This window comes from Sparus aurata, chromosome 2, assembly GCF_900880675.1.
Source record: "Sparus aurata chromosome 2, fSpaAur1.1, whole genome shotgun sequence".
Taxonomy (NCBI): domain Eukaryota; kingdom Metazoa; phylum Chordata; class Actinopteri; order Spariformes; family Sparidae; genus Sparus; species Sparus aurata.
In genome coordinates, this window is record NC_044188.1 from 30,869,359 (window position 1) to 30,881,900 (window position 12,542).

At 44.1% G+C, this 12,542-nt stretch overlaps 1 protein-coding gene across 3 annotated transcripts in view; it reads right to left on the reverse strand.

Moving 5' to 3' along the window:
- The window catches only part of LOC115569121 (alpha-2-macroglobulin), a 41,461-nt gene that overhangs the window by 5,235 nt on the left and 23,684 nt on the right, over positions 1 to 12,542 (reverse strand). For all 3 annotated transcript variants that reach the window (XM_030397066.1, XM_030397073.1, XM_030397057.1), the window contains exons 21-31: positions 12,381 to 12,502; positions 10,107 to 10,158; positions 9,195 to 9,278; positions 8,843 to 9,019; positions 8,083 to 8,164; positions 4,046 to 4,202; positions 2,755 to 2,829; positions 2,206 to 2,371; positions 1,881 to 2,077; positions 1,577 to 1,792; positions 1,052 to 1,170 (exon numbers count right to left, since the gene is read on the reverse strand). In XM_030397066.1, the coding sequence (XP_030252926.1) occupies positions 1,052 to 1,170; positions 1,577 to 1,792; positions 1,881 to 2,077; positions 2,206 to 2,371; positions 2,755 to 2,829; positions 4,046 to 4,202; positions 8,083 to 8,164; positions 8,843 to 9,019; positions 9,195 to 9,278; positions 10,107 to 10,158; positions 12,381 to 12,502 (1,447 nt within the window). The remainder of the gene's footprint in view (positions 1 to 1,051; positions 1,171 to 1,576; positions 1,793 to 1,880; positions 2,078 to 2,205; positions 2,372 to 2,754; positions 2,830 to 4,045; positions 4,203 to 8,082; positions 8,165 to 8,842; positions 9,020 to 9,194; positions 9,279 to 10,106; positions 10,159 to 12,380; positions 12,503 to 12,542) is intronic.

The window sequence follows — 12,542 nt, forward strand, 5'->3', positions numbered from 1 at the left end:
CAAAGGAGAGGACAAAGGAGGGCGAAGGAGAGGACAAAGGAGAGGACAAACAAGAGGACGAAGGAGGACAAAGGAGAGGACAAAGGAGAGGACAAAGGAGGGCGAAGGAGAGGACAAACAAGAGGACGAAGGAGGGCGAAGGAGAGGACAAAGGAGAGGACAAACAAGAGGACGAAGGAGAGGACGAAGGAGAGGACAAAGGAGAGGACAAACAAGAGGACGAAGGAGAGGACAAAGGAGAGGACAAACAAGAGGACGAAGGAGAGGACGAAGGAGAGGACAAAGGAGAGGACAAAGGAGGGCGAAGGAGAGGACAAACAAGAGGACGAAGGAGGGCGAAGGAGAGGACAAAGGAGAGGACAAACAAGAGGACGAAGGAGAGGACGAAGGAGAGGACAAAGGAGAGGACAAACAAGAGGACGAAGGAGAGGACGAAGGAGAGGACAAAGGAGAGGACAAAGGAGGGCGAAGGAGAGGACAAAGGAGAGGACAAACAAGAGGACGAAGGAGGACAAAGGAGAGGACAAAGGAGAGGACAAAGGAGGGCGAAGGAGAGGACAAACAAGAGGACGAAGGAGGGCGAAGGAGAGGACAAACAAGAGGACGAAGGAGAGGACGAAGGAGAGGACAAAGGAGAGGACAAAGGAGGGCGAAGGAGAGGACAAAGGAGAGGACAAACAAGAGGACGAAGGAGGACAAGGAGAGGACAAAGGAGAGGACAAACAAGAGGACGAAGGAGAGGACGAAGGAGAGGACAAAGGAGAGGACAAAGGAGAGGACAAAGGAGGGCGAAGGAGAGGACAAACAAGAGGACGAAGGAGGGCGAAGGAGAGGACGAAGAAGAAGACCCGAGTTAAAGCAAGTTTATAATCACTGTCATGGTTCCCGTCACCCCTGACTGCGGTTTGAAGAAGCTCACACAAAGAATGTCTAGCACATTGGTTGAACCTTCTTTATAGTACACCCCGTGGTCAGTTCTAAAAAAAATGCTCAGTCTCACACACACACACACACACACACACACACACACACACACACACACACACTGTACCTGACGGTCACAAAGAGGATGAGCTGGGGCCTGCTGATGTTGCACTTGGCCATGGTGACGGTGGTGATGTTGAAGGCAGAGAAGTCGGGGGGAGGGGGGATGTTGTAATGCATGGAGATCTGTGGAGACACAAATGAGTGTCAAGTGACACACACACACGGTCAACTCTACAAACAACTCAGATAAGTAAACTGCTCCACTATAAATCATATTTCTATACATGAGATTCAAAGACTTCAGGAGCAATTCATGTGAGATAAACATACATTTAAAAGAGTTCACATTATTAAAATATTTTTACAATCAAGCTATAAATACAAAAAGTAAGTAAACGTATATAAATAAATAAATAAATATAGTAGTATATATATATGAAACACTGCCAAAAGTGCCAGTGCCATACTACTCCTACTGCTGTGAAATCTCTGTTTGCATGTTTGTCAGGATACAAATGGACGTGAACGTACTGCTGATGTCCTTTTGGATTTTATTCCCTGCCTGACATGCCTCGTCTCGGGGTCGTACCTGTGCCAGCACGCAGCTCTGTCCCTGGGCTCTGATGGTGTACTCTCCTGGGACCTCGCTCAGCCTCTCCTCCTGGTACAGCAGCCTGGTCCTCTGATCCACCGTGAACTCTTTGTTCAGGCCTCCCAGAGACGTCACCGTCACTGCAGTGCTGCCCTCCTCACTGTAGGTGGCAGCGCCGTACTTAGCCAGAGCCTGGAGGGCCACCACGGTGTCCTGAGGAGCAGAGAGGTTAACCTCGTCACTTCAGACAGTCAGGGGGAGTTAAAGGCTTGAATCCTCCTGTGTGAGTGCTCCGTCCTACCTGTGTGGAGGAGAAGCCACCGCTCGGGTTCTGCTGCTGGGCGAGCCAGCGCACGATGCCGGAGGAGTAATCCAGACCAAATTCTTTCATGGTCGGGCCGGAGAGCAGAGCCAGCAGCACGTAGGAGGTCATCTCCACCTCCAAAGAGTCCAGGCCTTTCCCAGAAGCCCCTGCTCTGGCCCAGTGACGGGTGCCACCTGACAGTCAGAAGAGTAGAGTCATCCATTAGGAGCTCAGCAACGACTGACGTGTGCTGCAGTTTAATGAGTCTACAGCCTCCAGATGTCTTAGCTTTCTAACGTAGCTGATGGTATCACTGTCTTACCATGCGTGTCGGACTTGTGGTGCAGGTATGTGACGAGTTTGCTCCTCGTCTCCTCGTCTCCAGCCAGAGTGAAGGTGTAGGACAGCAGGGCGCTGGTGTACAGGTTGTCCAGCTGGCCGGCCACTGCTTCCTTCAGACAGTTCAGGCAGTTCTGCACCATGGGGTCCTGTCACAACACAGAAACACAGTGACAGTGAGACTGAGCAGGAGAATATGCAGACAGGGCAGAACTCCAACAAATGAGAGAATTACTGAAACTGAAACTTGAGCTGCTTTAAGGGTGTGTGCAAGAGAAACACAGCCCCTGAGACAATAGAGACAGCAGGCTGAAGAGACGGTAAGCAACAGATTTGACATTTCTTTATTTCCAGCGCCACATAAATGTGACCTCCTTTCTAAAAATGTCAGTCATTTATTTAACATAAACATTTCTTCCTGTGACAGGATCCTAACATGACAGGAACGCACCAGTGGCAAATGCAGGGAATTAGCAACTTTAAGTGACTTTAATATGAGTCCGGTGTGAACATGAAGGCCTGCCAGACTCACCGTGACGTTGCCGTTCAGCTCCAGCAGGGCGGCCGTGATGTAGGCCGTCAGAGACACGTCGTCGCTCACTCCTCCCTGTTGGGAACACGAGCAGAGCAGGAACAAACAGAGTTCATGCTTTCCTCTTCACTCAGTCAACTTTCCCATTGGTACACTCAATAATGACACAATGCATGTAGGTAACACCCACAGTCTAACTGTGTTTGTTATCATATATAGTATATTATTTATATTATATTTATTTCTGTGTTCAGGCGGCTCAGTCTTTTTGTTCCTCGCTTAAGAAAATAGACACAAGCAGTAGAAACACACATCTGTCGGTTCTCCAATGTGTCACAGTTTAAAGGCTGTCATCAGCTGTTGCAGTGATATGATGTATAGAGTAAGTCGGATGATGGCCACAGGCAAAAGGCATTGGTCTAATAAAGATGTTCTCCAAACTACATACAAGTGTTGCTGGAGCTAAGCTAAGTATTGCCTCGGCTGAGCAGGTACAACTCATATTTGAAGTCGGCCACTCACTATTTTATATGGCCATGGCCGTTAATTTCAGACTGTCACTAATGCATTAAAAAACATATTACTGATGATTTAAAAACATCAGGGTTAGGAGTCTGTGACTGACTTTTACATAAAAGACTGTTTGGCTTCTTGCTTATTACATACTTGGTGTGTGTTACCAACAAATATAAGTACACATTGCTCAGCCAGTACTTAGAAAAGGGATTGACTGGCAACAAGGTGTCTTTCTGTGTGTGTGTCTTTGTGTGTGTGTGTGTCTTTGTGTGTGTGTGTGTGTGTCTTTGTGTGTGTGTGTGTGTGTCTTTGTGTGTGTGTGTGTGTGGTGTGTGTGTGTGTGTGTGTGTCTTTGTGTGTGTGCGTGTGTGTCTTTGTGTGTGTGTGTGTGTGTCTTTGTGTGTGTGTGTGTGTGTGTGTGTGTGTGTGTCTTGTGTGTGTGTGTGTGTGTGTGTGTCTGTGTGTGTGTGTGTGTGTGTGTGTGTCTTTGGTGTCTTTGTGTGTGTGTGTGTCTTGTGTGTGTGTGTGTGTCTTGTGTGTGTGTTGTGTGTGTGTGTGTGTGTGTGTGTGTGTGTGTGTGTGTGTGCGTGCCCGGGGCAATTTCCGCTCTCAGCACACACTCCGTCCTCACACTAATTGCCCCTCATATCGAGCTACTTCTGTGATTTAGTCTTATCGGATAAATTCACCCGAGCAGAGCCCCAAACGACCGAGAGCAGATGATGTGAAACCAGACTATGATCTGAAATGTTCACGTTCACACTGATGTCATTACCTTCATGCCGTTGTGGAAGAGTTTCCCCACAGACCTGATGCAGCCGTCAGGCCGCTGGTGTTTGGACAGCCACCTCCTGGCTTCTTTAATGTGCTGCGGATGCACAAAGATGTACGGCGTCGCCCCGCCGAAAGACTTCATCACAAAAGAGGTCAGCCTACAAGGTCACACACACAAAGACACACACATACACAAAGTTTTTTAAGAAAACAATTCTTGCTATGTGTGCCTGTTTTGGTAACCCCAAAATGAACCCAGCTTCAGGACAATTACATAACAGCCTCCTGTCTCACACCAACACTGAGCACTTGGTCTGAGCTGCAACCACAACTAATATCATATTCCTGTGAGCAGAATACAGACAGCTGCAGCTGAGAGAGCCGGGCTCCTGCAACATCTAACATCCCCATCCCAAGGACACATCAGCTCCTGAGGGACCACAGTCACACATATACCGCATCACTCAGCAGCAGACATGTTGTGTTGTGTGAACATCAGCTTGAATGGAGTTAACACTTTAAATATTTTGTAAACCTTTTTTAAATATTTAAAGTTGCATTAATTATCTGTTTTGGTCACTCGGGGGCAGCAGACAAAGCTCTGAACACAACAGTGAGATAAGAGATCAACATGTTGATTCCCGACACACCCAGCAGGAGGAGAAAACACATTTCATGTCCAGTTTCTCACTGACTGATGAATCCAGTCCAATATTCAGCCTCCTTTCAGCTCGGTCTTTGGACTGGCATTAAAATATGGGTGTCTTTGGTTGCTGAATGCTCCACAGTGTTAACCAGCTCGTCACTAACTGTCTATCCACTGTCTGGTGCTGGGCAGGTACAGTACAACGATTATCGGATCTGGCTGTTGAACCAAAACAAGGCTAAAAAACACAAAATGTTCCACAGCACTGAGGGGGAACACCAAGTCAATGATCATTTTCTGTGAGTGAGCCCTTTTCACATGGCCGTTGTTGTTACTCTGACAGATGATTGGTGCAGCTTTAAAAACACATTCATAGTTTTGGCCAGTAGGCGATATGAGGGGGGATGCCATCCCCCTTGTTAGCAAAATTACCAAAAAGCATCCCCCTTGTTAACCTGACATCAGTCTCCATCTGCTAGTAGCAGATAGTGTGCTAAAATCACAAGCGGCCGCGATCAGCTCCGACGCACAGTGGAGTCAAGCCGGGCAGCTTGTGCTGCTTTGCAATCCGGCTGCACAGTTTATTTTTGACGAAAGCCGCAACAAGCATAGAAGAAACGGCAAAGAGTATCCAGCCAGTTCTCAGAATAAAACACTCTGTGCAGACTCCCGACTGTATAAAAACAAAACATTACCAGATCAACAAAGTCTGGCAAGCAAAAGACTCCGCTTCTGAAAGGTTCCCGTTATGATGCCGTGCGGAGGGCAGAATAAAACCTGTAGCAGACGCACATGTTTATTTTCACTAATGTTTAATTTTTTTCAGAGATTTTTTTTTTCTGACAGTTTAATATTAATAGTAAGTTTGTTATTTATGTTCTAAAACTAAATGTTACCTTTTGTGCGTGTTTTTAGTGTGTCTGTTAAGAACATGGTTGGTAATTGTCATTTTTGTGCTGGTTTATAGTTTAACCATTGGTGAGGTAGCTGTTACATTTCTGAGCTCTTTTACCCCCCGTCCAAACGCACCCTGCAGGAGTGACTTTCTCCATTCTGTATTTGTAGTTTTTAAAATATAAGGTCTTCATATTGGACAGTATATTCGCTGATACCGATATATCTGTGATAATATTGGATAAATAGATATAATAAATAGATAATATCGGCCAACGAATAAGTCAGTCAGGCTCTACTATTTTGCACAATGTTCACTGAGTGTCCTTCAAGAAATTTAGATGGTTAAAAATTCCAAGTGTGAGAAACATGAGAAAATGCTGCCTGAATAAACTCAGTCCACTGCATACAATTTAAAGGTGTACTTACTCAATACTTTAATTCAGTTATAAAAAGACAATTGTAGTATGTAGAGAAGGAAGATAACTGGATAAAATGGAATTGTAGAATTAGAAATGTCATAGTTATGGTTAAGAGTGTGTACATAGGTGTGTCAGGGCAGGGTGATGCTCGCATTGGACCATCCCCCTTGTTAAAAATTAACAAATCACCCACTGGTTTTGGCCACTTAGAAGAAACAGGAACAGGCTGACCAAAACACCAGCATTGACTAGTAAACACTTGTCTGAGTTTAACGTGTTGGGTAACGGTTGCTTATTTCAACATGTTCTCACTCCCAACTCCTCATATACAGCAGCTTAGCGAGCGAGCGGGCCTACGCTTCAAACCACGACACTCTACCTGCCCTCGAGCATCTTGTGGCACGTAGTGGTGTGGTGGCTCGCCTCACCCTCCTACACTGACTAAATACATAAATGGCCCCTCTCTAGTGTCAGTGCTTGGTTTGTCCATTCTGGGCTACTGTAGAAACATGTCAGTGAGTGCAATATTCATTCTCCTTCTAAGGCAACGATTTTACACTAATAAAAACACAATTTGGAATATTTCATCTTTGCCTCTAGATCCTCTTAAATCACACACTGGACCTTTACAAGAAAAATCAACAGTTATACTCTTACACAAGGAAAAGTCCTTGTTTTATTTCAAGTGATTTGGATGATCCCATCCAATGTCCTGCTGCAATCTGCATGTAAGTGAACACTTGAGATAAGATGTTCCTTTATGGATCCCCCTTGGGAGAAATTCACAGGTACCACAGCAGCACAGAGGGAAATAAGTAGCAGCACAAGAGTAAGTCTCAAAAAATAGAGACAATAATACACTTGAGAGCCCCACTTCCTCCTAATCACACACACACACACACACACACCCTCACCCACTCAGACACTCACCAACTGCCAAACTGCCCAGCACCCTTTCAAACCACAAAGGCTTTGTTAAATCCCCCGAGGCGCAGTGCTGTAAGCCCATTAAATGCAAATATTAATATTTCCTGGCAGGTTCCCCATAAAGTAAATGATTAGGATGCCTGCCGGTGCCAAACACCCCCCACTGTGTCTGCATGTCATTTTTATTCTCTCATCAAATCAAGTGTGAGATTGGAGCTGAAAATATTCACAGTTTAACAGCAAAGCTTTGAAAATTGTTTTAATACCACTGATGCAACTCCAACCTATTATGAGTTATATAACCATGAACATATAACATATTACTCATATTAGTTTAGGTCTCCTGTTGTCAACAAGGCACACCATCAAGTTTTACTGACAGACGTGGAAACAGTGAGCAGACAGTGGGCGGGGCTTCTAGTCCACCCTACATTTTGTAAAAATATTCAACTAAAATAGAAATGTTTGCTATGTTATAATGTGTTGTACTGCCTTAAAAACTATTACATCAAGTATTCCTTTACGTGTGAGCAGACCTCCCTGGAAACTGTTCAGATTGGACCTTGGATTCGTTAAAAAATAGGATTTGATATTTTGTAGCATGAAGAACATGTTAGAGCTTGCATAGTTTATTGCACGTCTATTTTTGAGGGGGTGGAAAGATTTGGAGTTATATAGCCAATATTCTCTCTGTGGTCAGAGCCAACGCCACACTTACAATGAGGCCAAATGAAAAAAGAAGAAATACATTTAGAAAACAACAACAACAACAACAACAACCTTTGTTTTTGTTAATGACAGGGTGGAATATGAAACGAGAGGGAAGCACTCGTGCTCCTACAACCTAAAAAGAGGCAGAGCATATGCAACACTCTGTGAGTGTTACCTCACAGGATGTGAGACATTGTCAGAGCCGCCATTAGAAAACGACTGTCCATTAACAGAAAAGAGTTCAAAATATAAAACTTCTGATTCTGTTATTTGATTTTATATATCTTCATGCTCATCGTGCTGTTTCAATAGCTAGCTGCCTAGTTTTCCCCTTGTAATGAACAAACTATATGGAAGGACTCTAACAGTGTTTCTCTATCTAGTGTTGGCACTGTCAGCAGCACCCACTCATCATGTCACTGAGACTCGTTTACTGACCAGGTGTTTCCAGAATCATCATTCTTCCCAAAGGCACTGTAGGAGCCGTCATCATGCTTGTAGGTCAGCTCCCTCTGATATCCTACAACACACACACACACATTTTTAAAGAAAGAAAGAAAGAAAGAAAGAAAGAAAGAAGAAAGCATTTGCAGACAGAAAACAGCCGTGACGACGTGACATGTTGGCGAGGGTCTGTTGTTTCCTTTCATGGGAGAGTCATGATCTCTGACCCTGATCTGGACTACCACAACACTTGGTGCACAGAAGCATTATTTTCTCTAAGGGACAAAAACAAAACACTTTGGGCCCTGATGGATGTTTAAACCAACAGACTGGAATCAAACTCCATCAGAGAAAAAGTGTAATAAGGAAGTAAGATGTATATTTGATGACATTTATTTTCCACAATCATTTACAGGCACACTAGTTTTCAACTATCAGTCAGCGATCAGCCTTAGCAGGTCCACGGCACATTCAGAAATGTGGCTCAACGAGGGCTTGTAGCTCGGGCTGCGACTCTCGGCCTCCGCCTGTCTACATCATCAGCTCTGTGTGTTGCCTGGTGAACATTTTGCTTGCTTGTCTATGGCTATTTCTGTTAATCAGAGCATGGATGGCTGCATGTGAACAGGAATATTACTGGAGTATTCATTTTAATCAGCTGTGTAAAATCCAAGTAGGAATAAGGGCAAAAAATGAAATATGTTGTGCATGTAACTGTAGCCAGCGTCTATCACAGAGGGGACGGACAACTCACCGCTCTCCAGGAAGCGTGTTGCTCTGTCCTGAATCTCCTTGGTCAGCTGACCGGTGCTTTTCAGGTAGTTGAGGATGAAGATGTTGGGAGCAAACAGCACCATGTTCTGCTCCCCGCAGCCGTACGGCATGGCCAGGAGCTTGTCCAGGTTCTTTGTGGCTCGGCCCATCAGGTCACCTGCAGAAACAGCAGGAGGAAGACGAGACAGATGGTGAAGGTGAAACCCGGCTAAGATTTGATTCATAGCAGGTTTGAAGGTTAAAGTACAGTAGACAGACAGCATTGGCTGGTCCTTCAGGTATAATCTAATACTATGGTCTTGAAAAAGAGACAGAGACTTGGTGCCACTAACCCAGAACAGAGACAGAGGCCCTGGCTGATCCAGCAACAAACATCTCAGGCATCAGGAGAGAGATTTTCTTCTCCACGGGCCCCTCTGACAGCGCACAGAGCAGAGGAGAACACACATTATTGACACACGAAGGAGAGAGAACTTAAAGGAACAGTCTGACATTTTGGGAAAGTCCCAAATATTCACTTTCTTCCAGAGAGTTAGATGAGAAGATCAATACCACTCTCATGTGTGTACTCTAATATGAAGCTACAACCAGCTGCTGGTTAGCTTAGCTAAACTAAATCATGCGTTGCATTTTGTAGCTAAATAGAACATGAATGCATCATCTGATAGTGGCCCATCACAGATAAATCAGCATGAATGTCGTCCGATATGCACAGATGTGAAAAGTTCGTTTTTCTTATGATAAAAGAACATAATGCAGAGAAATAATCCTGGGGTCATTAAGAAATGGATTGATAGGATGATTTTGTGTATTTTTTTATCTATAGTATATGATTCAATTCCCTGTAAAGTTTACAGATTCAGTGTACTGATGGCGGTATCGGGGAGTAACATTTTCAGATTTTAAAAATCAGCTTATTGTCCAAAATGACATCTTCTTCTTCAAAAAGTGTTTGGGCTCTGGTTGTTGTTACCCTTTTGTCATGACATGGAGGATACCTGCGGCCACAATCCGTTCCATACTTATCTAAAGTCAACAGTACCGAATGACCCTCAAGAATCAATTATCTCTCTGTGAGAGGACTCTGACACGTTCTGTCTCATCTCTGACAAGTGTCCGTGACTGAATACTTGATGGATACATCTTAAACTGTTGTTCTCCCTGCTGTGAGTGACGGCCGTTCGCCCTGAAGTGAGGCTTTCAGATAAGAGACGCTGATACTCAGGTCGTTAGTGAGCACTCACCTGCAGGACAGAGCAGAGCATTATGACTGATCGTCTGCGGTGTTCCTTCAGCCTTGAGGAGACACAGAGAGAGACATGTTAGTGAGTGATAACAAGGCCTGGTGTGTGTGTGTGTGTGTGTGTGTGTGTGTGTGTGTGTGTGTGTGTGTGTGTGTGTGTGTGTGTGTGTGTGTCCATGGCCCGGTACATCCTACTCCTCCGTGCCCTAGAGCTCCATTGTTTTTCCAAAAACGATGAAAAACACTGTTGCGCTGTATTTTACTTTGATTGAAGCATCATCACGAGATCAACAGATGCAAAAAAATCTCTCAACAAAGGACATTTTTCAAGGCAAAGACTGATTTTTTTAGACAATAAACTACATGTGACCAGTTTTTCAAGCTGCATGTCTTCAAATAGAACAAAGGGACACAAATAAGGGTCTAAATATTAGACTGATGGTTGTTTATCTACCAGCCTGTTGTTATTGGCCATGTGTAAAGGTAATGGATCGATTCTTTTTGATTCCTCTGGTCAGGATTTGGGCATTCCTTCATATGACAGGGGACTGTTCATTTATTGTGAATGATATTTCATTTTAAACCACCCATAACTGCTTACTGATAATTTAAACTCCCCACATCTAGGATCCAGCCACCTAAATATGCCTGATTGTCTCCATTAAGATCCATGTGTCATTCCCTGAGACTATAATGAAAATGTCCATCTATCTCACAATGTTAATAAAAGTCCCTTTATCTGGATCGGCACTAAAAGTTAATGAGGTCTAGTCTGGGCCGAGACCCATCCTCCATCCAAGTTTTGTGGCATTCTGTTCAGTAGTTTTTGTTTATCCTCGCTAACAAACCGTTGAACCAGCAGACAGCTGAAAACAGACCCTGATGGAGGAGGTGGAGGGAGCTCCAGTGCATCCACTGCATGTTGATTGGTAATTTCACATTTTCACAGAGAAAAACAATTACGTGTCCCTATCAAAACACAGATTTGTGACTATTTAAACTGCTGACAAACTATAGATTGAGTTCCCATTTTTATATTTATGTAATTGTTTCATTTTTTCTTGCATTTGACTTCTTTGTGTACAGTTTGATCCTTTTATTTATAACTGGTAAAATCTCTTTGACCCAGGTTTGGAGAAGTACTCCATTAATAATGATTTGTTTGGCACTTACACATGCTCAAGATGAAACAGGTTTTTTATAGACTAATGATGCCATTAAAAATGGGTTATTTATGGTTTATGGGTTGTAACACATTTTAAAAAAAAAATGTTTTTAATTTAAAATATCAGATTATCAATATCAAAGCTCAAGAAAAGTGACAAGAGAGTGGGCCACTGAGCTGTATCAGCTTGGTCAAACTTTTTTTTTTTTTTGTTTAAATATTTTTTTATGGCTTTATTGATAGGTCAGCTGAAGATATGACAGGAAACAGGGAGAGAGAGAGAGGGGGAGTGACACGCAGCAAAGGGACCCGGGCCGGGAGTTGAACCCAGGTCCGCTGCAGAACCTCGGCACATGGGGCGCACGCTCTACCAACCGAGCTAAACGGCATCCAAGCTTGGTCAAACCTTTTCATAACCATGCTTTCATATCAGCATCTTTCAGAAGTGGCGCTTCATTTCTTTTTATCATGTAGGCTCAACATCTTGTTTTTCTCTCTGATGCTGCTCGGGCTTTACAACATTTCCTGTTTCCTTTCTAGACTAATGAAGTTTTTATCTGACGTTAAACACCATGTCACCTTTGAGATGTTCATGTCTGTATGACAACATGTCTGACTTAGTCTGGGCAGCTTATGTTTGTACAGGCAGCCACATGGAACTGTGTATGCAGTGTCATCCACAGTGAACTCAGCGTGCTGTTGCACATTGTCAGCAGTCATTAGTGTAGACGCTCTGTGGGAGGGATTGATAACCCACCTACACTCCTCACTAACTGGTTTAGGATGACACTTAATGTAACGGACTGTCCACGTAGGAGTGCAGGGTGTAGGGAGATCGTGCTGGTCCTCACAGTGAATTTTGAGGTTTTGACCCATGATAAGAAATATAATCAATTGTAATGCTTCACTCTGAGACGTGTCTTGATTGATTATTTTTAATTGTCATTAAAATGTCACAAATGACATATCCCCTTCCCAACGGAACAATCAAACTTAGTTTGCTGTTAGCCGCAGCACTGTTCACAGGTGTTGTACCTGTATCACTCTACAGTCTTGTTCCATGTTTGGTGACAAGCTGCTCTGATGTTGTGATGTATGAGTGTCACTGACCTCCACCAGCAGGGTGCGGACCACCGTGTCGATTCGGCCCGTGTCGGGGACGGTGGCCACCTCGTTGCCACACAGTACGTCGGTCTTCAGGGCCTCTGCGCTGACCTTCAGATTCACCTGACCTGTGTGCACACAGACACAGTCTTTACTGACAGCAGGGCT